The sequence below is a fragment of the Episyrphus balteatus genome, chromosome 3 (assembly GCF_945859705.1).
Source record: "Episyrphus balteatus chromosome 3, idEpiBalt1.1, whole genome shotgun sequence".
Taxonomy (NCBI): Eukaryota; Metazoa; Arthropoda; class Insecta; order Diptera; family Syrphidae; genus Episyrphus; species Episyrphus balteatus.
This window is the reverse complement of record NC_079136.1, coordinates 93,741,521-93,764,539: the sequence shown is the minus strand read 5'-3', so window position 1 is coordinate 93,764,539 and position 23,019 is coordinate 93,741,521. Positions and strand designations below refer to the sequence as shown.

At 32.9% G+C, this 23,019-nt stretch overlaps 3 protein-coding genes across 7 annotated transcripts; 2 read left to right on the top strand and 1 right to left on the bottom strand.

Annotated features, from left to right (window-relative positions):
* Positions 1 to 435: 435 nt before the first annotated feature.
* On the top strand, positions 436 to 10,750 carry LOC129916416 (piggyBac transposable element-derived protein 3-like). 5 transcript variants are annotated; one of them, XM_055996337.1, is made up of 6 exons: positions 1,098 to 1,198; positions 1,260 to 1,386; positions 1,460 to 1,523; positions 4,351 to 4,861; positions 5,574 to 5,673; positions 8,581 to 10,750. In XM_055996337.1, the coding sequence occupies exons 4-6, from the start codon at positions 4,552 to 4,554 to the stop codon at positions 10,301 to 10,303; spliced, it is 2,133 nt and encodes a 710-aa protein (XP_055852312.1). In that variant the 5' UTR covers positions 1,098 to 1,198; positions 1,260 to 1,386; positions 1,460 to 1,523; positions 4,351 to 4,551; the 3' UTR covers positions 10,304 to 10,750. The 5 variants fall into 5 exon arrangements, with proteins under 5 accessions (XP_055852308.1, XP_055852313.1, XP_055852312.1 ...); XM_055996336.1 differs by having other exon boundaries at positions 1,260 to 1,523; XM_055996333.1 differs by lacking the exons at positions 1,098 to 1,198; positions 1,260 to 1,386; positions 1,460 to 1,523 and adding an exon at positions 436 to 693.
* Positions 10,751 to 16,051: 5,301 nt separating this feature from the next.
* Positions 16,052 to 17,423, top strand: LOC129916417 (neugrin). The gene is made up of 2 exons (XM_055996339.1): positions 16,052 to 16,168; positions 16,232 to 17,423. Exon 2 carries the CDS (start codon positions 16,239 to 16,241, stop codon positions 17,319 to 17,321), a length of 1,083 nt encoding a protein of 360 aa, XP_055852314.1. The 5' UTR covers positions 16,052 to 16,168; positions 16,232 to 16,238; the 3' UTR covers positions 17,322 to 17,423.
* Positions 17,424 to 19,952: 2,529 nt separating this feature from the next.
* On the bottom strand, positions 19,953 to 20,937 carry LOC129916418 (thiamin pyrophosphokinase 1). The gene has a single exon (XM_055996340.1). The coding sequence runs from the start codon at positions 20,788 to 20,790 to the stop codon at positions 20,014 to 20,016; it is 777 nt and encodes a 258-aa protein (XP_055852315.1). The 5' UTR covers positions 20,791 to 20,937; the 3' UTR covers positions 19,953 to 20,013.
* Positions 20,938 to 23,019: the final 2,082 nt, after the last annotated feature.

Below are 23,019 nucleotides of genomic sequence, written 5' to 3'. Positions count from 1 at the left end.
TCATTCGCAAAACTTATGAGTGGTTTTGACCATGATTTGATTTCGATTTTAAATGGAATGCACTTTCAACGAATTCAATACAAATCGTATATATTCGGGAAGAAGAGCATGAGTAGATGATAGTACTAGATTAACCAAAACATCTACTAGCCCTGTTCCATTGGAGGTGGTAGTTTACTACTAGTAGATGTTTTGGTTAATCTAGTACTATCATCTCTTATGTTCTTCTTCCTGAGTAAATACGATTTGTATTGAATTCTTTGAAAGTGCGTTCCATTGAAAATCGCTAGTAAACTAGTACTTTGCCACCTCCTAAAGGAACAGGGCTACTACTAGTAAACTACCACCTCCAATGGAACACGGCTATAATTTGATATCCCTGCTAAGCTAAACAAAAATGCTCATCTAACAGCTTTATAATCTGTATTTTGCTTTTCGACTTTTCGTAACCGTACGTCATCCAAAGGCGTCTTGGAAAAAAGAAACATTCAGCCAAAATCAAACAAAAATTATTATTCTTTTTGTTGATACATTTCAACTTCATTAAAAATGGAAATTAAAAACATAAATATTACAGAAGTTTGTCGAGCTTGTTTTGAAACATGTGAGCATTTTAAATTTCTATTTGAGCAGGCTGAGAACATTGAAAACCAAACACTGGCCGATATCTTCTCTGATGTTGTGAAAATTGAAGTAAGTTTTTTTTTTCAGAATTACAGTAGATACAAAAAGTAACACACCAATTTACTTAGTAGAGGTATGCAAAAAAAAGTCCAGTCAAATTAGCCAAATATCGAAAAAATAATTGAAACTATACCGCCAACTTATTGTAGTCTTAATGTTAAACAATAGACGAAAGGTTAATGTTTCATAAATTAACTTATCAACGAGTCCAGTCAGGTAAAAACAAAAAATAATACGGTTTCTTTGAAAAAAGTAGTTTTGGTTTTTTATTAATTTCTCGAAAACGAGATATTTTGGATACGGTTTTCTGTTTTTGCTTAAAAAAAAATGAGAGCATTGTATTTAGAAAACTTAAATAGTACAATTACATAAAATTTTGAAAAAAAATTCAAAATTTGTTTTTTCAATTTTGTTTCGAAATTTTGATTTTGAAAATTAATTTTTGAAAAACTGTATAATAAATCAGCTTTATTCAAAAACAAGATAAAAGACGAGTTTTTGGTTTTACAAAAAGGTATAGTACGTCATTGTAGGTGTAACCGTTGATTTTTCATAATTTTTTTTTTCCAAATTAGAAAATTGCTCCTCCCGGCTAAAAAGGGGGGGGATTAGACCACCCCTCCCATACAATTTTTTTCTTATCTCGACAGAACCTACACGCTCCAACTTTTTGGTACTTTTGTCAGTGCGACGAATGAGTTTGTATGTTTTTTTTTTTAATAAATAATGTTGAAATTTTGGATTGATCTTTGATACTTAAACGATTAAATCGAAGGAAACTAACAACCGCAAAGCTTCGTTTGCCAGATCAGAATACTATCCAATCTTAGCACCTGCAGGTAAATCTATAAGGTTTTTTTTTTAGTTTTACAGACGGTAGATTAGCAAGTTTAATCGAATTATTCAAAAAAGGATTTAAATTCCATCTTAGTTCCATTTTATCTTTCAGAGTCTTGAAATCAACTCAATTGTTGCATCTCCAAATTTAATAAACCCTGTATTTTGAGAGGAAATTGATTCTTCCGATAAGTTTTCTTTATGAAAAAGCAGGGTAAAGAATCAATTTTGTGTGCTTGTAGAGACACGGACCATTACCGATGTTTTCCGAGAAATCCTCTGATTTTGTCTTTTGCAGTTATAATGTTTTTCTCTCTTCCTTGGAGGCTCTTATTAAGGATGTTAAAGTTGTCAAAAACCACCACCAATAATTCACCTCGTAATGCCAAAACTTGTGTCAATACTTTTCTCTTTGACAGCTAACTGTGTGGTAAAAAAAGATTATTGTGGAATGTGGAGTAAACCAATTTCTTCACATACAATCCAAAACAGTCGACTTTGCAAGGCGTTGTCTTTTATAAAGTTCATTTCTCTGATCACATCTTTGGACTCATCATTTAATTCTGCATGCAGTATCTTCGATACAAGAACTTGTCGATGAAGAAAGCATTGCGTTTATGAAGAGTTTGGCATTTTGAGTTTAAATTTTGTAATTAGTCCTTTTTGTTGCCAGTCAAAACTTTGTCACTATACAAAAAGCAAAACAGTTTGTCCAATCCATTTCGTATTTTTCTAAAATATGTGGTACAAACACTGGCCATTAGTGTAAGCAGGAAGAGCTTTACAAAATAAATTATACAAAACGGGAAAATATCTATAGTTTTGAACGGGTACAGTGTATACAGCTATTTAAAAATACGGACACATTATAGTGTAAGGGGGTCGTCAAAATATTTTTCCTCCCAAGGAGGTCGCGAACTCAAAAAGTTTGAAAAACACTGGTCTAAGGGCGGTTTTCTTCACTATTGCTCAACTTGAAGCAAACTCGAGAGTTGGCGAACTTGAGAGTTGACATCAACTCGAAGGTTGAAACAAAAGTTGAACATTTGTTTTCTTCACTTTTTTTTCTCAACTTCCAGTTTGAAAAATATCCCTGAGATATTTGTGACAGTTTATACGGATACTGTCAGTTTCAAATTTTAAAAAACAATCAAGTATGTCATTTTAAATTGAAGTTCTGTATTTCTGGTGCAATTTTATTTTATAAACATTATTTTCAAAACTATTTCTATTAAGGTTTGATTAAAGTATATTCTCAATATAATAATACAGTATAAAACTAAAATATATACATAATGGCTATGGCTATTACAAAAGGAATAATTTTTTGTGTGTGTGTGTGTGCGCGCAAGAGGGATGTTGTCGGGATGTAAAAAAAAAAAATCAGTGCAAAATGTGTATGAAAATTCTTAAATGAATAATAATATTCAATTTTTTCTATGAAAACAGAAATAAAAAAGCTTTTTCCACGATTTAGCATCAAATAAATATGACATTTCACGGAAAACTCTCAAATTTGCTCCCTCAACTTCTACTATTTTCGGAAGTTGAGCAAACCAGAAGTTGACCAACTCGAGAGTTGAGAATCTAAAGTTGAAACTGTCAACTTTGAGTGAAGAAAAACAAAATCACAAGTTGAGAATAAAAATCCTCAAGTTGACTTCAACTTTTAGTGAAGAAAACGGCTCTAAAGGTATCCATACAGTTACTAATTCTGTTCTTTGATCCCATTCTAGAAGTTTAAGTTTCTTAAGTCTGGGTCATAATACGCTTTTATCACGCACTAAAAACTATAATATAATATAATTGACTCTTTGGAAATGGTTACATCAAAAAGCGTCGAGCGCTTTGTTCAAACTTTATAAAAGTATATGCAACAAAAATGCGCTCTACGTTTTTTGATCTAACCACTTCCAATAAGTCAATTAAATTATTTTATAGCTTTTAGTGTATACACTAAAAAGCGTTCACGTGATAAAAGCGTATTTTTAGTTTTTTAAACTTTATATTTTATTTTTTACTTTTTAGTCTTATCATGATTGACTTGGGTTGTGTTAGCCCCAAAGCCCCTATCTTTCCCTCGCACCTGCAAAACCTACATTTTTGCATCCATTTGCATACCTACAGTGCTGTGCAAAAGATATGCAACTGTTTCAACTGTTTTTGTATAGAAGGAGGTGTTGTATGGCCTGTAATTTTTTTAGGTGATTGTCAAATGCATGACTTCAAATTGTGTTTGTATCCTTATTGAATTTTAATAACTTAACACTTTCGTTTGAACTAAATAACGGTTGTTTTCCTATAAAGGTGCGACTTTGTCCGTTGGCCCAACATGTTTTTTTTTACATACAAAGTTGCATTTTTTTTTTATAAAAAGTTGAGAGATACAAAGTATGCCCTTGAGGCGATCCTCCTCATAAATTGCATATATCTTTTATGAGCAGAAACATACGGAAAATAAATACGAAATAGTAAGTTGAAACAGTTGCATATGTTTTGCACAGCACTGTATATTATATATACTTAAAATGATTTGGGGTGTTTCTGTGCCTCCCCAGGGTCCGGACCATTAAAATATTGTGAAGTCATCTGAGCTACATATATGTACATATGTATCAAGTTTCAGTTCGATACGATAATTGGAAGTGGGTCAAAATTTAATTTCAAGATTTTATTACATTATTCATAGTTAGTTTTTCAGTTACAAGTGAAGCTAATAAAAGCGTATTAAAAATAATGTCACAAGAATATGCCAAAACCAATTTAAGTTTGTTTAATTTACCTCAGTTTTCAATACATTTGTTTTGAATTTATCTATTATTTTTTTAGGTGGATACAAATTACGCTGAAATCTCGCCGTATCGCATTTGTTTGACCTGCTTGGATGATCTCATTAACGCTTACAATTTCATACAAAAATCACAGAAAAGTAACGAGCGCTTAATTCAATTTTTAAATCAAGCCGATATTAAGCAAACTCATTTCAAAATTGAAACAAATATCGATGATGTTCCCTATGATCATAGCACTATGGACTCTGCTCAGTTAAAAACTGAAACAAATATCGATGATATTCCCTATGATCATAGCATTATGGACTCTGTTCAGATAAAAATTGAAAATGAAACTCTTCACGATTATAATAATTTTTTGATTATAGAATGTAAAAACTCATCAATAAATAGTTGTGATTCTGAAATGAATAATTGTGAAACTTTTGAGAACAAAAAAACAAAAAAACCAAAATTGCATTGTGAATACTGCAATCGAGTTTTCAAAAAACACAATTTATATGAGGACCATATGAGAACACATACAGAAGAGGATATTCAGAAAAAAGGTAACGTCGATTTTCCAATTAAATGTTAGATTATTATAAAATTTTATAAATTAGAAGTTATAATGAGAGATATTAAGTTAGAAAAATTAATAAACTCAAACTACTTTTGACTTTTTAAACATGTATATAACAAAACTATGTCTCATATTTTAATCTTTGAACACAAAAGCCAATCCAATCATCCGACTCCTTTATTCCATCTACTTGTGGTGCTTTGCCTAGCCTTCTAATAGTTCATTTTAGTTGAAAAACTTCATTGATTTGCCATTTGTATTTGTATTTTTAAGCTTATCAATACCAAAGAATAGACTTGTATATTTACTAGCCTCTCCAAGTATACTTTTATTATACGTCTCTTTTAAGGTTTTCTGCATACTCTATTGAATATGAACAAATCATTACATATTCAATTATTTTAAGAAATGTTTAATTATTTTATTTTCCACGCTTCTATTTGTTCTATACAATAAATTTGCTTCTGCATTCTAAACTTAATTTATATAAAATACGCATCTTTAACGTTCATATAAATTAAACGCTGATTGAAGAAGGTACACCTCTTGAAAAGAAAGATGCAAAAGTCTTTTTTAATTACTGAATCAATTCAATTTTGTTTGCCATTTTTTTTTAGAATAAGTAGAAAATTATTTAACTAGTATATTTTTTTTTTTTAAACCTATTTAATTGATTAATTTTATTTATTCTTCAAAAGGAATTTCTGAGGATGGAAATCAATTTTCATTCTACGAAAGTTATCTTAGCTGGCAAACCACTCAGGACATGGAAGAACATCAAAAATCCGAACACACAAGGTAAATACATTGAACTAGTAGTACACAGATTACATAAGGAACTTTAGCGTAAACGGTTGATTCACTTGAAATTTTATATATATAGTTTTTTGGAAACTTTCTAAAAATTTTGTTTGGAAATCATTTCTTAAGGCCAAAAATAAGGGTACCATACACCAAGTTCATTTTTTTTCAAAAACGGTTCTTATATTAAGCTATTTTTTTTAAATGGATGACAACTAACTAGAAACAATAATGTGTAGTAAAAAATATACCAAATGAAAGAACGAATCAAAGCACAAAGAAATACAAAAGACAACACACTGGGCGATGGGGGAGGCCTACAAATTATTAATAAACTCAACAAACGGAGCAATATTTTCAAGAGTATTCAAAAATGTCGATTACATAAAACAAATTTCTTCCAGTATTTTCAAAAACAAAAACAAAATAGCTTTTTCAATATTTCCTATCAACCTCGAACTAATTTTTACTACCAAAATGATGATACATAATAAGTACATATTTGAATTGCATGCTCTCAAATATGTTTTTCTTGTAAATTATAATCTAAAGGAGTGCCTGATTCCCAATTTGATTTTCAACTCTGGGAACGTTTCTACATTTTTTGCCAATTATCGGCATGAATTTTTAAAGATTTTCTTCTACTACTCAATAAAATTGTTGTTTTTGCTTTAAGTCAACTCAAAGTCACAATTCAATTGCCGATACAGCCTTTAAAGTAATCCAATCAACTGCGTTTCGCAATGAAGAATGATTAAAAAGTGATTTTTTTTTTTTTACAAAAACAATTTGTGTAGAATAAAAGAACAGCAAATTATCAACAAATTATGCCTCAACCATTGTTAAGCTATTGCATAGGTTTTATCGCACGCCTTGGCATGGGGAGCGTACCAAGAAATTTCGTAGCGAAAAATTATTACGCCACACACTTAGGTGGTTTCCTAAACGTGTATGGAATGTGTGTTTATGTATATGGTACGATTGTATGAAGCTTGCATGGATCGAGACGAACGAGAGCAAGTAATGTCGTTTTCTTTCACTCCAATGAGAGTACCCTTTTAGTACTTATTTTTGCACTTTTGAAGGTTTTGTGTTCTTTGACGCCACAAAAGTGTAAAAAAAAAATTACTCCGGAGTAATTTTAGTACTACGGAGTACCCCGGATTTACTCCACATTTTTAGTCAGATTTACACCGATTTGCACACGCACTTGCACACACACTTATGAATTTGAAGTTTGACATTTTAAAATTTTGTTTGAAAAGTAAAAAATGCGAAAAGTTTTTCTTTCAAACTCCTTTGTTATTAACAAAAACAACTACTATGAATTATATTTTCTATTGTATTGTATTCCGCCAGATATATTTCTTCCATTTTTTCATTAATTCTACACTTTTTCCAAAATGAAATTGAAACCCGAATAAAAAAAATTTTCAGCCAGTGTTCTTCATCAATAAAAAAAAAATCCTGTGCCATATAACAAGAAAATCCCATTTGTTTTTCTTCGTTGATGGGATATTTTTATTTTACAAAAATAAAATCAAATAAGGGTGTGTGTCAATTAGGCTGAAAAAAACAGATCAGAAGCATAATGCAAAATATACCAAAAGTAAAACTAAGTTCGCTTCTACACGAAGACGCAAAGCGCGAGACTCATACAAGAGCAAAGGAGAAAGAAAATTCCAAAAAAGGGAAAGGAAGATTTTCTATCGTGAGTCTCCGGTAAAAAAAATTTTAACTCTTTTTGACGTTTCTCTTTGATCTTGTTCTTGTTTTTTTTTTGCTGTTTTGCTTTATTTGATTTCGTCGGTCGCATAGTCTGCTTCGTCGGTTGGTATTATCTGCGTGTATAGGTAGTAAGTTTTTAAATTCATTCAAATGTTTTCGTTGCGCATAGACCTCACTGGAGTTGTTTCTTTGTATATTTTGGTGTTTTTTTTTTTTTTTGAATAAAAATACATACGAAAACAAGAACAAAATAAAACTAAAGAAAATAGCTGTCAAATTGGCGTCTTCTAAAAAATACTTTACTTTTCAGATAGTTTTGTATGGGCGAGTATGGGAGGAGTTTCATAAAAATACTAATATTCGAAATCAAAATATACCATGAAGCATTTGCATGAAGGAATAGCTCCATTGGAAGTAGAAAAAATATTAACTACTGCGAATTTTTTTTAGTTTTTACAAATTTTTCCCTAGGCCGGTTATCACTATTTTTTTCAAGGAAATTATCCATTTTTGCCTTGTCACACACACAATTACAAAAAAAAAAATTACTCTCATTATGTTCTTTCACTCCAGAAAAAGGAGTAAAAATTTAGAGTACTCCTTAATAGAGTGAAAGAAAACGACATAAGCAACTGTTTGTGTGAATGGTTTTGGTTCAGACAGAGAGGGTTATATAAATTGTGTTAGACAACAAAGAGAGGAGTAAGAAAGAAGACTATAAATGCTGTGTCTGCAGAATAAATCAGGAGCAACAAAAATTATCTGTATTTTCTTTTCTTTTTTTTCTCTTCCCATTCTTCTCTTTCTTGTTCAACTTTTTGTGATTTGTGATCTGGAGAAGTTTATGGCATGAGATTGTGTGTATGAATGTTTTCAAATATGACCTTGTTGCTGTATATAAATTGATAGGTAGATACATTACATAATCATTGGTTTTGTGTAGTGTAGGTAAACAAATTATAATTGCCTAAGTTGATAAAAAAGGCAATGTAATAGCTTTACCGCGGCAGTCCTCGAGTGCCACAAGTCTTTTATGTTTTTTTTCCTAGACAATATCATGTTTTTCTTCATTAGTAGGCTAACTAACTGTGAAAACCATAAAAGTCTTACATATGTAGTATATGAATTAGTGGCCATACTGACTAAGCTTTGTGGAATGTGTTATTTTACTTCTAGAATGGGATCAAAGAGCTTTTATGGAAATGATAAACATGTAAATCCTATTCCTGGTGATGGCTTTCAAAGTGACGATGATCTTTTTTCCGACTCGGATACCGAATATGTTTCTCCTAACCAATGTCTATCGGCTGTATTTCCCGGAACAGAGTGTAATTTATCCGGTGATGAAATTTGTTTTGTCCAGACGACAAAAACTAGAACAAACAAAACTGATCCTAAAACAGAAATAAACGACCAAAATTTCAAATTCACAGGAATAACACAATTACCAGATTTTATTCAAAAACTTAAATCCCCAGCAGATTTGTTTTTATTCCTATTTTCTGATGATCTTATTGAAGTAATGGTTAAACAATCTAATCTGAAATCTATACAAGACAATGCAAACAGACCAGCCAATATAACTAAACAGGAAATGGAACAATTTATTGGAATAATGATTTTCATGTCTATTGTAAGATTACCTGTGTCGCGTAATTATTGGAACAGCACTATAGGACAACCTCAGATCTATGAAAGTATGACATGCAATAGATTTGAAACTATAAAACAACATTTGCACTTCAATGACAACACTAATTTTATTCCTTATGGCAATCCGGGGCATGACAAGCTTTTCAAAGTGCGACCACTTTTAGATGGTATTAGACAACAACTTTTGCTTGTGCCAAAAGAAGAATTTTTGAAAATTGAAGAACAAATAATTCCAACCAACAACGTACGACCAAATAAATTGGGATACAAAAATCAAGTCTTGTGTGGAGTATCTGGATTCAGTTATGATTTTGATATTTTTGCTGGTAACCAAAGCAATACTCATCCTGAAGACGCTCCCGACCTAGGTGTTCGTGGAAATGTTGTTACTCGTCTCACGTCAACTATACCAAGACATGTTAATCATAAAATTGTTTTTGAAAATTACTTCAACAGTTCGAAACTCCAAAAACATCTTAGAAAAATTGGGCTTTTGTCTCTAGACCGTTTCCCCACTGCAACAATGTCTTCAGAAAAAGAATATGGGCATTGCAATGAAAAATGTACCACTCCCGAAAGAAACGAATTAAGTACCATCAATCGAATGGACAAAAATCCAGTTCAAATGCTTTCAACTGAGAGTGAAAAATCAAATACAAAGCTGAAATACTTCAACACTAAAGCCGTTAGAGTTAGCAATTCCATTCAGAGTATTAGAGGTAATTTATTAGATTCTATGCTGGGTGTTCATAGAATTCATATGCGATCCAAAAAATGGTACAAGAGAATTTTTGTTCATATGGTTGACATGTGTATTGTAAATGCTTGGATTCTGTGGCGAAAGAATAATCCAGAAGAATATATGACTTTATTTGACTTTAAGCTAGCTGTATCAGACCACTTATGCAAATCTGGAAAAGTGGCAATAAGAAGAGAACTGACTGACCAATGTAGCGATAGAACTCCTTTGACGTATAAAAGTCGTGCAAATCCTGAAGATCCAAATTCATCTAAACTTGAATCACCAACTCAGCCAATTAAATGCAAATTAAAAAGAGCTAGAAATCAGGAACTTCCACTGAATTCAGTGCGAACTGATAATGTTGGCCATATGCCTGAATGGCAAAAAAATCGCCAAAAGTGCAAAATTTGTGAATACAAAACATATACGAGGTGTAGAAAATGTCATGTGTTTTTGTGCTACAACGATAAGAGGAATTGTTTGACAAGATTCCATGAATTGTAAAATATAGTTATTTGAAGTAAGTTAAATATTGCTATTTTAAATCAGTCTGCTTTTTGACTTAGTAACTTACTAAAATGACTTAAGCATTTTATTAAATCGTTTAAAATGTTGCGCCATTGTGTATAGAGAGGATAATAACCCGTTATTTTGGAAATCAGTTTACGACTTCAAATGCTCACGAATAGGTACTTTATAAGCGATTTTCAATGGAACACAATTTCAAGGAAATCAATGTTATTTCCATCTATAACCCGATTGTCCCCGTTCGCCAGTGATACAACAGAGTCACAAAAAGAGGTGATATTAATTTTGTGTCTTATTCGTACTGTCCTACAAACAAGTAAATTTGTGAGAGCCACAAAAACAATCGAAATTCTGATATCCCATTGTTTATTTTGAATTGTAAAAATAGGAATGAATAAATATTATTATTATTGTTATTATTATTATTATATTAACCTAAAATTGTAAATTACATGCTAATAGTAAAGAGCACTAGTTGCAGGAGCTTTCCACTCTAAATAAATATTTGAACTTTAAGATATTTTTCAATTTCTAAATTTTTTTCAATACTAATGGTGTTTAAAAATGGTTTGGTCGATGAATCTTTGAAGGTTTTATTTTGAAAATACGTCGAATTTGAAAATGGATGATTTATAGCAACTCTTTGCGGTATTTTCGGCGTTCTCGTAACCTAATATGCCGATATGACTTGGAACCCACATGAGTTTTATTTTGTTGGGGTCATCTATTAGAAGGTCACGTATGTACATATGTTCTTAATCAGTCTGGTCGGTGCAAATTACTAACTTGAAACTGAGTTATGGAATCATTTTTGCAGCTTCGTGGATGGCGAACGCTTCAGTAGTAAAGATTGACGAGTATTCCCATGAAATATCTGTTTTTATAAAAGTTTTATTTTCTTCGGTGACAGCAAATGGAGTGTTATACTCAGATTTTGGCCAATCTGTAAACAAAGGAGTCCAACCCTCATTTTTAAAGTTTTCGACTATTTATTCAGAAAATAGAATGATAAACTCTTCTATTAGTGTGGTTCTTATTGTATTCTGTAAGATTAAGTTCGAAAGATTTGTCGGTTAGTTGCGAGAGTGGGAGCGTTAGTGAATGACCTTTAACCCGTTTGAAAAGTAGACCAATTTGTTTGGCGTTTGATAAAACCATGCGTTTTTTAAATTAATATGGTTATATGATATTCCATATGTTTTAATATCGCATTCTATACGATAATCTCTACCGTTTACAAAATTAAACTTTTTTGTTGCCGAGACTAAACTACTTTTTCAAAGGTTTTCGGTGTCCTGGACTCGAATCTGAAATTAGAAAAAAATTATCAGCTGCCATTTTTAAATATTACCGTTAGACATTGAATGAAAACCGTTTTTTTAATACTTAGGACGTTTCTCTTTTATGTAAAAAAAAAAAATGTTTAAACATAAATCGTAACGGTTTCTATAAGAACTGTTTTCCTTCTTTCAAGACCGGTTTAAATCTTTCCGATATCTTTTATATTTTCCGAGATACCCGATTTACATCGTTTCGGCATTAGGTATTTAGGCATTGGGTATTTAAGTAGCGGTTTTCAATGGATCGCTCTTTCAAGGAAATCAATGCAATGCCCATTTATTCGGGGATCAAGTAGTAAATGTTATCTATCATCTACTCATGAGTAGTTACCACTTTCAATGCAAAACGAATATTAAGGTCCCACCTTACACACAAAAACATTGAAGCTTGAAGCTTATGTATTTTATTTGTTTGTTTGTTTTGTTTTTGTTTAATCTACAGAACGAAGACCAAGAACACATCTTCAGAGCGAATGCGTAGATTTAGGCAAAAATTAAAGGACAGACCTGAAGATTACCATAATTATCTTCAGCGAGAGAGAGAACGGGATAAGAAAAGGCGTCAAATACAAAAAGAAAAAGAAAAGCAATGTTCACAACTTTTGATTGAAAAGCGACGCAAGGATACTTTAAGAAAAAGGAAGTACCTGCAGCGAAAAGCTGAGATTAATAAAGCTAAACAAAATCAGTTGTCAAATGCCGAAACTGTAGAGAATATCAGGATTGTAAAACCGTTAGAAGATGAAGTCAATAAATGTGTTTCACAAAAAAACATCTGTGAGGGATCACAGATTTTTTAAAAAGTGAGGTAAAATCTCAGGTGAGGGTGCCGTTTTTTGACGGATATTCCTGAGACGACAAATGTTTGGATTCATTTCTCAATTTTACTCCTCAATCAATCAATTCTTTGGTAATGTGCAATACTAAAAGCGTTAAAATCGTAAATAATTTAACGAGTATTTGAAAAACAAATGATTAAAATTATTTTAACTTTCAAAATTTTATATATTTGAAGAAAAGTTGCATTTTATGCACATCAATGTGTTGGATTTGAAAAAATAAAATGATTAAGCCCTCGTAGCATTTTCTAATAAAACGTAATAAAAACCGAATGATGCCAGCAGTAGAAATAGGGTAGAGTTGCCTATTTTCGGCCGTCTCCAGTTTCCGGCCACCTTTCGAAAAATCGTTTCGAAAAAACTAGTGATTTCATAGGGTTTATTCCAAAGTTTTACTCTTATGCTGTACTCTTATTTGTTAGAACAGCATACGAAATTTCGAATAAACCCCTTCGAAATCACTAGTTATAACGATTTTTCGAAAGGTGGTCGGAAACTGGAGACGGCCGAAAATAGGCAACTCTACCCTATGTCACTTGGTGTTCCTAAAGCAAAATCTCATTAACATTCTATTTTCCATTCATTATTCATTAAAAAATAAGATTTAAATTAATTCATTAGGTATAGCTTTTTTGTTTTTGTTTTATATAGATTTATTTGTTGTATATCTACAAACAATTATTTTTATTTATTATTGTTATACATAGTAGCTAATAGATAGTTTTATGAAGGAAGAGATGGGAATTAACTTAAAATTTATAATAAATTCGCAGATTTTCTGTAAAATTTTGAAAGTGTCTTTTACTTCAACACCGTAATAGAAAAAAGTACCTGAAAAAAATACAGTATTGGGCTTTGTATCGCTCAAAGAGTGTGCCACGCTGCCATTGTTTTTCACCGTTTTAATTATTTTTGTCCGCTAAATTGTGATATATAAAAAAAGTAGAGTTGCAGAGGAAACTTCATTTTAAAAAGCCGACAAAAAATAAAAATTGAAAAATTATCATCAAACTTCAGCTCTAAGCCTATATTGACTTTTTTTTTGCAAAAGTGAAAATATTTTTTTTCTCGCTGGCGCAATTTGGTTGTAAAAAAGAGCATACAAACCGTTTTTTTTTTTTTTAAGATCAAAAAATAAGCTTAAGTGTCTGAATTTAAACAAATTTCCTTAGAATATTAAAATTCACAGTAGGTATAGTAATGCTGTGAGTTTTATAAGTTGTCGGTAAACATTGACCAAAATAAGGCGTCTTACGGCCATATTATTCACTAGTTTAAAAAATACATCTGGATGTAAAATTTTCAAATGTCAAAAATAAATCCAAATCCAAAATAGTTATCCCGATTTTAACTATGAAAATAGATAAAAAAAAATAGTTAAAAATAACTATTTTTTTCTCTGGGAGATAGGGAATATTATGGATTTGGATTTATTTTTGACATTTCAATTTCTTTACATCGAGATGAAATTTTTAAACTAGTGAATAATATGGCCGTTTGTAAGGGTACGACAGATCTAACTGATGAGCCCACAATTGTACCTGGGCGAAACGCTTTGGTGTTGAGGACACTTGAACTTTAAAAATGAAAAAACGCTCCACATAAAATAAAAGTAACCTTTATAATTTTTATAATTTCTGTTATTTTTTCTTCGTTATAGTTTTCATTTATCTATACAGATATAGTTGTCGTTGTTTTTAATACGTGAATTGTTTTGATTTCAAATGTTTCGATGTCGTTTTTTGTACAGATAAACAAAAACCACCTCTGTTATATTTAAGTGCCTGGGTACACGGTGATTTTTCAATCGCCTAAGCAGTGAGTTTGTAATGTCGAATTCCTTTCAATTGAAAAATCGAATTTTCGGCGATCTCGAAGCGAATTTTTTCTGAAAATCATGTTCCATAGAAAAAAAATTCGCCTCAAACGAAGCAGAATTCGAATTTTTTTTAATCCTTCTTTTTTGAGAGATTTACACGGATTTGCACACACACTTGGAACATTTGACATTTCTCAAACGTCAAGCTGAAAGTTTTCTTCGTGTTGTTTGTTTATTTGAGAACACCAACTTCAAATAAAGAGTAAATTTTAATTGAATATCGTATTTTTATTGCGGAAAAATGTGAAATAAATAAAAAAAAAAAACAATGTGCGATTAAAATATATTTTTTCCTGGCATAGTTCTTGTGAAAAAGTCAAATTACTGTGACTTTTCTTCTCGTAATTGTCGTCAGAAAATTTTTTCTCTGTAAAACCACAGCATACGGCCAAAATAATAACCTTCTACTTCATCTTCACTCAGATCTTAATAATAACTGCAATTTCCCTTTGATTCTGATTAAAATAACTTTATATTACCGAAGAAATTAAACAAAATTATTGATCAAAGGAACCTCTGGTTTTATTTTGCAGAAATTGTTTTGGTTTCAGCTTGACGTTCGTGTAAAATTGTTGTCAAATGACACACATATAATCGCAAAAAGAATTCGGTCTGTTTTCATATTCCTTTTTAACACCAAAAATTCGATTTTTTTGAGGCGATTCAAAAAATTGAAAGGAATTCGACATAAGCAAGAGGGATGAGGAGTAAGTCAGCTATTACATGAAGCCTCAAGAGGCGCGCCTCTTTTCAAAACTAATGAGTGCAAAAGAGAAAGAAGATAACACAAAAAATTATCCGACCGGAGAGTCGTGGGCCAAAATTCTGAGACTCTTTTTTGACGTTTCTTTTTCCACTCTTTCTTTTTTCAACATTGCCTTTCATTTCTTTTTGCTTCTTGGTGGAATACAACAACAACAATACTTAAATCAAAAGAGACATGTCAAATTTGAGTCTTTGACTCAAGAGGCATCGTGTAATAGTACGCGCCTCACAGAATGATTATCAAAAGAAAATTTGAAAAAAGAGTCAAGCCTCTTGAGGCTTCATGTAATAGCTGACTAAAGGGGGAAGATGCTCACGAAGGGAACTGAATTTTATGAGGGAAGTACAGTTCCATTGCTAATTTGTTCCTCTTTTTGACATTTGTTCCTAGAAAATGTAAAAGTGGAACGTGATTGGGCACAACAGTGTGTAGCCACCGCATATGATTTTTCAATCGATTGAAAAATTACTGTGTAGCCAGGCACTAACAAGTAAACTTTTTACTTATTTAAGTCCCTCATGTAGATGGGACATAAAAGCTGAAAAAACTACTGCTTAATTGTTGCTCATGTAAAAATACGAGTTTTGTTTTGCTGAACGAAGCCATTTAATTGAAAAGCACACAAAAACAACAGGGATGGGATGAGGAAGCAAAAAAGTATCGATATTTACAAAATAACAAATATATCGATAAATGAATGTGTTTTATCAAAATAATAATATATGTTATTTAATTACATAAGGGTACTTATTTTATACTAGGATTTGACTCAAAAAATATTAATTTGACTATAAATGGGTACTTAAAAAATTATCTATTCCTCCAAATTTAAATTACAAAACAATAAATATCGATTACATAATGGAAACCTATCGATTCTGTCGATACGATATATCTGAACATTTTGCCCAAGTCTACAGCGAAAACAAAAAACAGCTGTGAACTGTCAACTGTATTTTGCACCTTGCGCTTGCACTAAACTCGTAAAATCTAAAAACAAATGACATATTTTTATTGGTACGAACAATTAATACTTTTTTATAATAAATTAATATAATTCCTTTTCAACTTTTACCACAGAAACAAAATGTTTTTTGCCAAAATAATCCAGCGCTCTTTCTACACAGTACCTACAAAATATGTTCGTCGCAAAGCTAATCCCGGTATTGGCATACAAACCCAAGTCTTTCGCAGAGAGGGCATTTTCGAACAGAATGAAAATTTAAACGATGTCGATGATTTGGAATCTGATTTTATGAAAGTCAACAAAACCTACAACCAATATGAGCGTGAAATGCAAGACCAAAAAGAACAAATGCGTCTGTGGGTTGTTAAAAATAAATATTTCAAACAAAAACAACCCAATTTCCTAACCTACACTGAGAAGGAACAAATAAAATTGTTACATTCACGCGATCCCGAAGAATGGAATGTTGATAGATTGGTCGAAAGTTTTCCAGCCACTCCGGAAATAATACAAAAGATAATTCGATCTAAATGGGTGCCGAGGTCAGCGAAAAGAATTAAAGAACATGACAATGCTGTTATGAAGAACTGGCAGTGTTTGAATAAAGGTGATTTTCCACAAATCAATCGTCAACTGAAAGAGCATCTAATGAAATTTTCGACAAGAAAAAAAGAGGATGTGGAAAACCTTGAAACCGGTTGGAGTCCTAAAACGCCTCTGTCAAAGCCAAAAAGAACAGATTTCTTAAGTATAATAACTAGCTGTAAAGGCTATGGCGACAAAGAGCCTACACAAACAATGCTAACAGATTCAAAGGCAAAGATATTGTCAAAGATTCCTACGGCTGATGATGAAGAAACTTACCTTTCAGATAAAATCAAAGATAAACGAACAATGCGCCTGCAGGAACTAAAAACATTAAAGCTCGAAGAACCAATGTCACCAGTTCCTTTCAACAATCCCAGTGGTACTGGAATTGTTGCAAAAGAAAAAGTATTTTCTCTTGAACGATATGCTTCGGATGAAATCGTTGTTAGCCGAGAAGATATAAGGAAATATGAAATGAATAAAGTCAGAGATAAGATTTATATACCACGGAAGTTGAGGCAAAAGGGAGCGACATACAAGGTGGAGGACTGCTATTATGATGATGATGGAGAGTTATTGTATCGAGTGCCTGGCATGACGGGGAAAAATGTTTAACAATACATTTAAATATAAATGTCAAAATAAAAGTGTACATAACTATTTAAAAATTAGACCCTTTCGAAAATGGATGAAAGAATTGATTTATTTTTTAATTTCTCTTTAAATACTTTCTTTTTCAAACATTCAAGTTAACAAGATTCCACCCGGATTTAATTTCACTATTCCCCTATTGTGAGTTCCGGGCGAAAAGTTGTTCACGTTCTGACATCTCTCGGTATTTTGAATTTTTTTTCAGGTTATATGCCAGATTGTCGACGGCTCTTCCTTCACTTAAATTTTGGTGCCGAGCAAGAAACTAGTTTAGCGGAAAATGCAAATTTCCTTTGGGTGAAACTCAAGATACCTTTTCCGGGCGAACAAAAGTATTCCGTGTGGGAAACATTCCAAGTGAAATTCACGTTAGAGCTGATTGTAATTCATTAATTTGTCTCCGGGCTTATAAGATGTGATTGAATGTATAATCACTGGAGCGAAAGTTTCCTTAATCCAATCTACTACAGGAAGCTTTTAACAAACGAGAGAGGAGGGAGAGTGTTTAAACTCAGGCACTTGTTTTTAGATCCAGGCGGTAGCGGAAGAATTTCCAAGATGAGATCAACGGTGGCTTTTACAGTTCCAGTTACCATGTACCTATGGGCTACTTCCACATATTCAGAGCTAAGGTCAATAAGGAGCGGCTTGGCCTCCCGCGTAACTACCCGGTAGGAGGAAGTTATGAAACGATGACAAACCTACAATACGTGATACGTAAATCTGTGATACTCAGAATGTCATTTATTTGATGAGTATTGAAAAATAATAAGGTTGGTTCTTTCCTATCATTCTATTCCTTCCAACAAGTGCCATGCAGTATGCATTTAAAAGACCTTAGGTCTTACAGTCTTGCAGTTAACATTATTATTATTAAAATTATTATTGTCTGATAACACTGGTCGGCAATGAAAATAGATCTTGTATCAAACCAAAGACTTTGTATGTGCTGATTCCGAATTCGAAGTTAAAATTTCACTGGCACGTCACGTTTTTGAAATATTAGAATATTAACAAGTCAAAAACGCGTGTTTTGGTACTTTTGGCTTTGAATTAGATTGCCGTTAAATTTTATTGGCAAAACTACTTAGCAATCTCAAAAAGCTATATTTTTTATCGTCTAAGTGCCGGGCTACACGGTGATTTTTCAATCGCCTAACCAGTCAGGTTATAGGCAAGAGGGGTGACGATTTTCCTCTTTTCGACGTTTGTTCCTAGAAAATGTGAATCGGAACGTGATTGGCACAACACTGGGTAGCCAGGCCCTTATGTTCATTCTTTTTTCAAAAATATATTTGAAATATAATTGTATTATATCTCAAAATCTTAGTGGTTAAAGTAACTCAAAATCTGGCAAATAGAAAACGACATTATAGTAAGATGCCCAGCTGGAGTCACTGAAGAATTCACACAGTAGGTGTACAGGGAAGCGTTTTGAGTCCCTGGTCTTTATTACAGTCTTTCATTACCTGCTTGAAGGCAAAAGTTACCATTGTTGAGTCGGCTGATATCATTAACGCGTGATGCTTTTGCATCAAATATATTTCTGTTCTGATGCAGATGTGATGCTTTGTAGGTAAGCTAGTGTTTTCGTGCCATACCATACAAGTTTTAATGCAAAAACATAGACGTCCGGGATCAAAGGTAAACAGCGATACAAATACATGTGGTAACGATATCAATCATTACATTACGAAAGGTTCACAATGATGGGCAATGTAGTGAAAGTATGAGTGTAAATTGACATCAGTGGAGAAGAGGATACTTCGTATGACAGCAGGAGCAACAAACCTTGATCGAATGTGCGAGTGCGAGGAACCCTACATGTTAAAAATACCATCTTTCAAAAAATTCAGCAAAACCAAGTCAGTTGGAATTACCATTTTCAAAGGAGAACGCAGGGGAAATCGCAATATTATACAACGTTCCAATATAACCCGGAACAAGAAAACAGGTAGGCCTGAAAACTCCTGGCATAAGGAAATGCAAATACACAAGCATTCAATTGGCCTCAGAAATGGAAAAATATAAAACCGAAAATTAAAGATGATTTATTGACCAATTTAGAGTTAATAATCGAAAAAGTGGAGAAGATTGAATCTTCTTCACTTTTTCGATTATAAAACCGAAAAGCTTGCCGCCTGTTTCTTAAGTAAACACGGCAAGTAAACGGTCATTTAGTATGTTTGTTATGATGAATCTCATGGCGTTCAAAGTCAGTCATATGGGTGGTTTTATGCTTTAATGGTGATTTTTGCTTGCATTTTCAGTGCGAGTTTTTTAGTGTAAGAAGTATTTTGACAAACGTTCTTCTTCAATGTTGGTAAGGAAGCATAATACCACCCATATGACAGACTTTGACCACCATGAGATTCATCATAACAAACCTATTAATGACCGTTTACTTGCCCCTTTTATCTTCAACCCCTAGTTCTATGGTTACAGTTAATTGCACTAACCACCTAACCACACATTAGGGCCTGTTATTGGGGACTTTCACAAAAACAAAAACCATCCAATCTTTCAAACAAGGTAATTCAAATGATGCCTCCTAATAAAACCAATTTTAAATTAACTTATTCAAGAAAAAACCAATAAATTTGAAAAATAAAAATATTATTTATCCTTTTTTTCTATTTTTTTTCTATTCTAAAAACTAATCGTCATGAAAATTAAACACACCCATTGACCAGAGAATGCTGTTTGTATTTTCTATCTGCACTGTTTCACATGAATACGTATTCGATGAGCTGACAATTCCATCGCCAAATTCTAACACCGATTGATTTAAGTTCCATTTAAGGCCGCTTGAAGTAACTATTGCCCTACCACCAACTGGCAGCAATGCACACCATCGATGGTTATCGACTAGGTCTTTTGGTATATGTATAGTATGCACTCCAGACCTTAGCAACCATGTCATGGAGCTGCCTCCTAGTAAGTACACATTTAAAGCGGGTTTCGCTTTAAATAACGTTTGTATATTTGCCATGATGTGATCTAAACGACCCGATGTATCATGAAATACAATGATGTCATTTAAACCCTTATTCTGCATTATAGGTTCCAATACATGTATTGCTTTAGTGAAATCTGTATAGTTCTGATCGGGTGTGTGAATTCGTTGTATCGATGAATTGTTGAAATAGTTTGATGTTTCTTCGGTGATTGAATCAAAATCGCCAGTTATAAAGTCTGGCAATTTTAATTGATTGCCTTTGTCGTGCGTCAATAGGAAATCCCTCCACCGATTTGTTCCTCCGTCAACGGTGCAACGGTATTCAGCATTTTGCCATAGTTTTTCTACAATTTGATTGGGTATCGTGACCTTGCGGTTGATCACAAGACAAACATAACCTTTAGTTAATTGTGAGGCATTTATGATATTTTGTGGATACCATTTGCGATGATTTGTTGAATTCTCACTTCCCATTAGTGTAGGTTTGGTTTGATATTTTATTTTTTTAAAAAAAAAGGACAATATTTTAGTTGAGGAATGGTATGACGATGATTTTGGATTTCACAAGTTGTGTATTGGTTAGTTGACACCGGCTCCGTTTACCGTTTCTGTACAATATGTGCTATGAGGATTTGGTGGTCTTCTACTGTTATAGATTGTTGAATGTTGAATAGGTAATTATCAACATCACGTAAAATAATTTACTCAAAAAAAAAAAAAGTGAAAAAATAAACAAAACCAAAAGATGTCCAATTTGACAGATTGTCTTGCAGAGGTATGAGGGCGTTCAAAAATCTAGCCAACTTTTTTGGTTTTGTTATGTCGGATTTACACGATAAGAGGCTTCACACTGCCAAACTTACCCCACAGACCAGCTGTCATTTGATTTGAGGCTATTTTGATAGTGTGAACACCCAAACGACACGGTCTACTGATTTGCCGGATGGTTTTCAAAAAATTTTGATATTTTGATGGTCGGACGGACATGTCAATCAGTTGACCAACATGTCTATCCGGCAGACAGTGATTTATCATATTTTTTAGTTTGAGAGAATAAGTGAAAAAAACATTAAAAAATAGCTGAAAATGCGTTTTGACGAAAATTGTTCGTTGAATGAGAATGCAAAAACTCATCCGACCAAATGACAATCGGTCTGCCCGGTAAGTTAGTCAGTGTGAACCCCGCTTTAAAGGTGAAAGCCTTTCGGATAGATTCTCGAACGCCTGCATAGTGATGTACTAAAAACAACCCCAAGTGTCATCGAACAGAACACAGTAGGTTCGTTTGGGTATTTTCTAGGCTAAAATATGAAATCAGTTAATAGCCCTGTTCCGTTGGAGGTGGTAGTTTACTCGTGATACAAATCTAGTACAACAACTACACATTTCTATATCCTCGAGTAGAAGATCATGTGTTAATTATAGTACTAGATGTACTCATGAGTAAACTACCACCTCCAATGGAACGGGGGTAATACTGGGTACTAAGCTTTAAAGCCTAGTACGCTGCTCGCGCTAAATTTTAGCTGAGATAAAATTCCCATACAAGTTATCGATAACTTGTATCCATTTTATCTCGGCTAAAAATTTTCGATAATTTGTATGGGAGCTAAAATTTAGCGCGAGCAGAGTACCAGGCTTAAGCCTGGTACGCTAAATTTTAGCCGAGCTAAAATTCCGATACAAGTTATCGATAATTTGTATGGGCTAAATTTTTTCGATAATTTGTATTGGAGCGAAAATTTAGCTCAATCTGCGAACTATAGGCTTTAATAACACTGTGCCATTGGAGGTGGCAGTTTACGCATGAGTAGATCTAGTACTACAATAAATACATGAAGCCTAAATACGCAGATCGCGCTTAATTTTAGCTCCCATACAAAATCGAAAAAAATTAGCCGAGCTAAATTGTATCCCATACAAATTATCGATAACTTGTATGGGAATTTTATCTCGGCTAAAATTTAAATTTTACCTCCCATAGAAATTATCGAACTGCGAACGCAGATCGAGCTAATTAGCCGAGATAAAACTCCCATACAAGTTATCGATAATTTGTATAGGATCCATTTTATCTCGTCTAAAATTTTTCGTTAAAGCCTGGTACGCTGCTCGCGCTAAATTTTAGCTTCCATACAAATTATCGAAAATTTTTAGCCGAGATAAAATGGATCCCATACAAGTTATCGATAACTTGTATGGGAATTTTATCTCAGCTAAAATTTAGCGCGAGCAGCGTACCAGGCTTAAAGCCTGGTACGCTGCTCGCGCTAAATTTTAGCTCCCATACAAATTATCGAAAATTTTTAGCCGAGATAAAATGGATCCCATACAAGTTATCGATAACTTGTATGGGAATTTTATCTCAGCTAAAATTTAGCGCGAGCAGCGTACCAGGCTTGAAGCCTAAAGCCTGGTACGCTGCTCGCGCTAAATTTTAGCTCCCATACAAATTATCGAAAATTTTTAGCCGAGATAAAATGGATCCCATACAAGTTATCGATAACTTGTATGGGAATTTTATCTTGGCTAAAATTTAGCGCGAGCAGCGTACCAGGCTTAAAGCCTGGTACGCTGCTCGCGCTAAATTTTAGCTGAGATAAAATTCCCATACAAGTTATCGATAACTTGTATGGGATCCATTTTATCTCGGCTAAAAATTTTCTATAATTTGTATGGGAGCTAAAATTTAGCGCGAGCAGC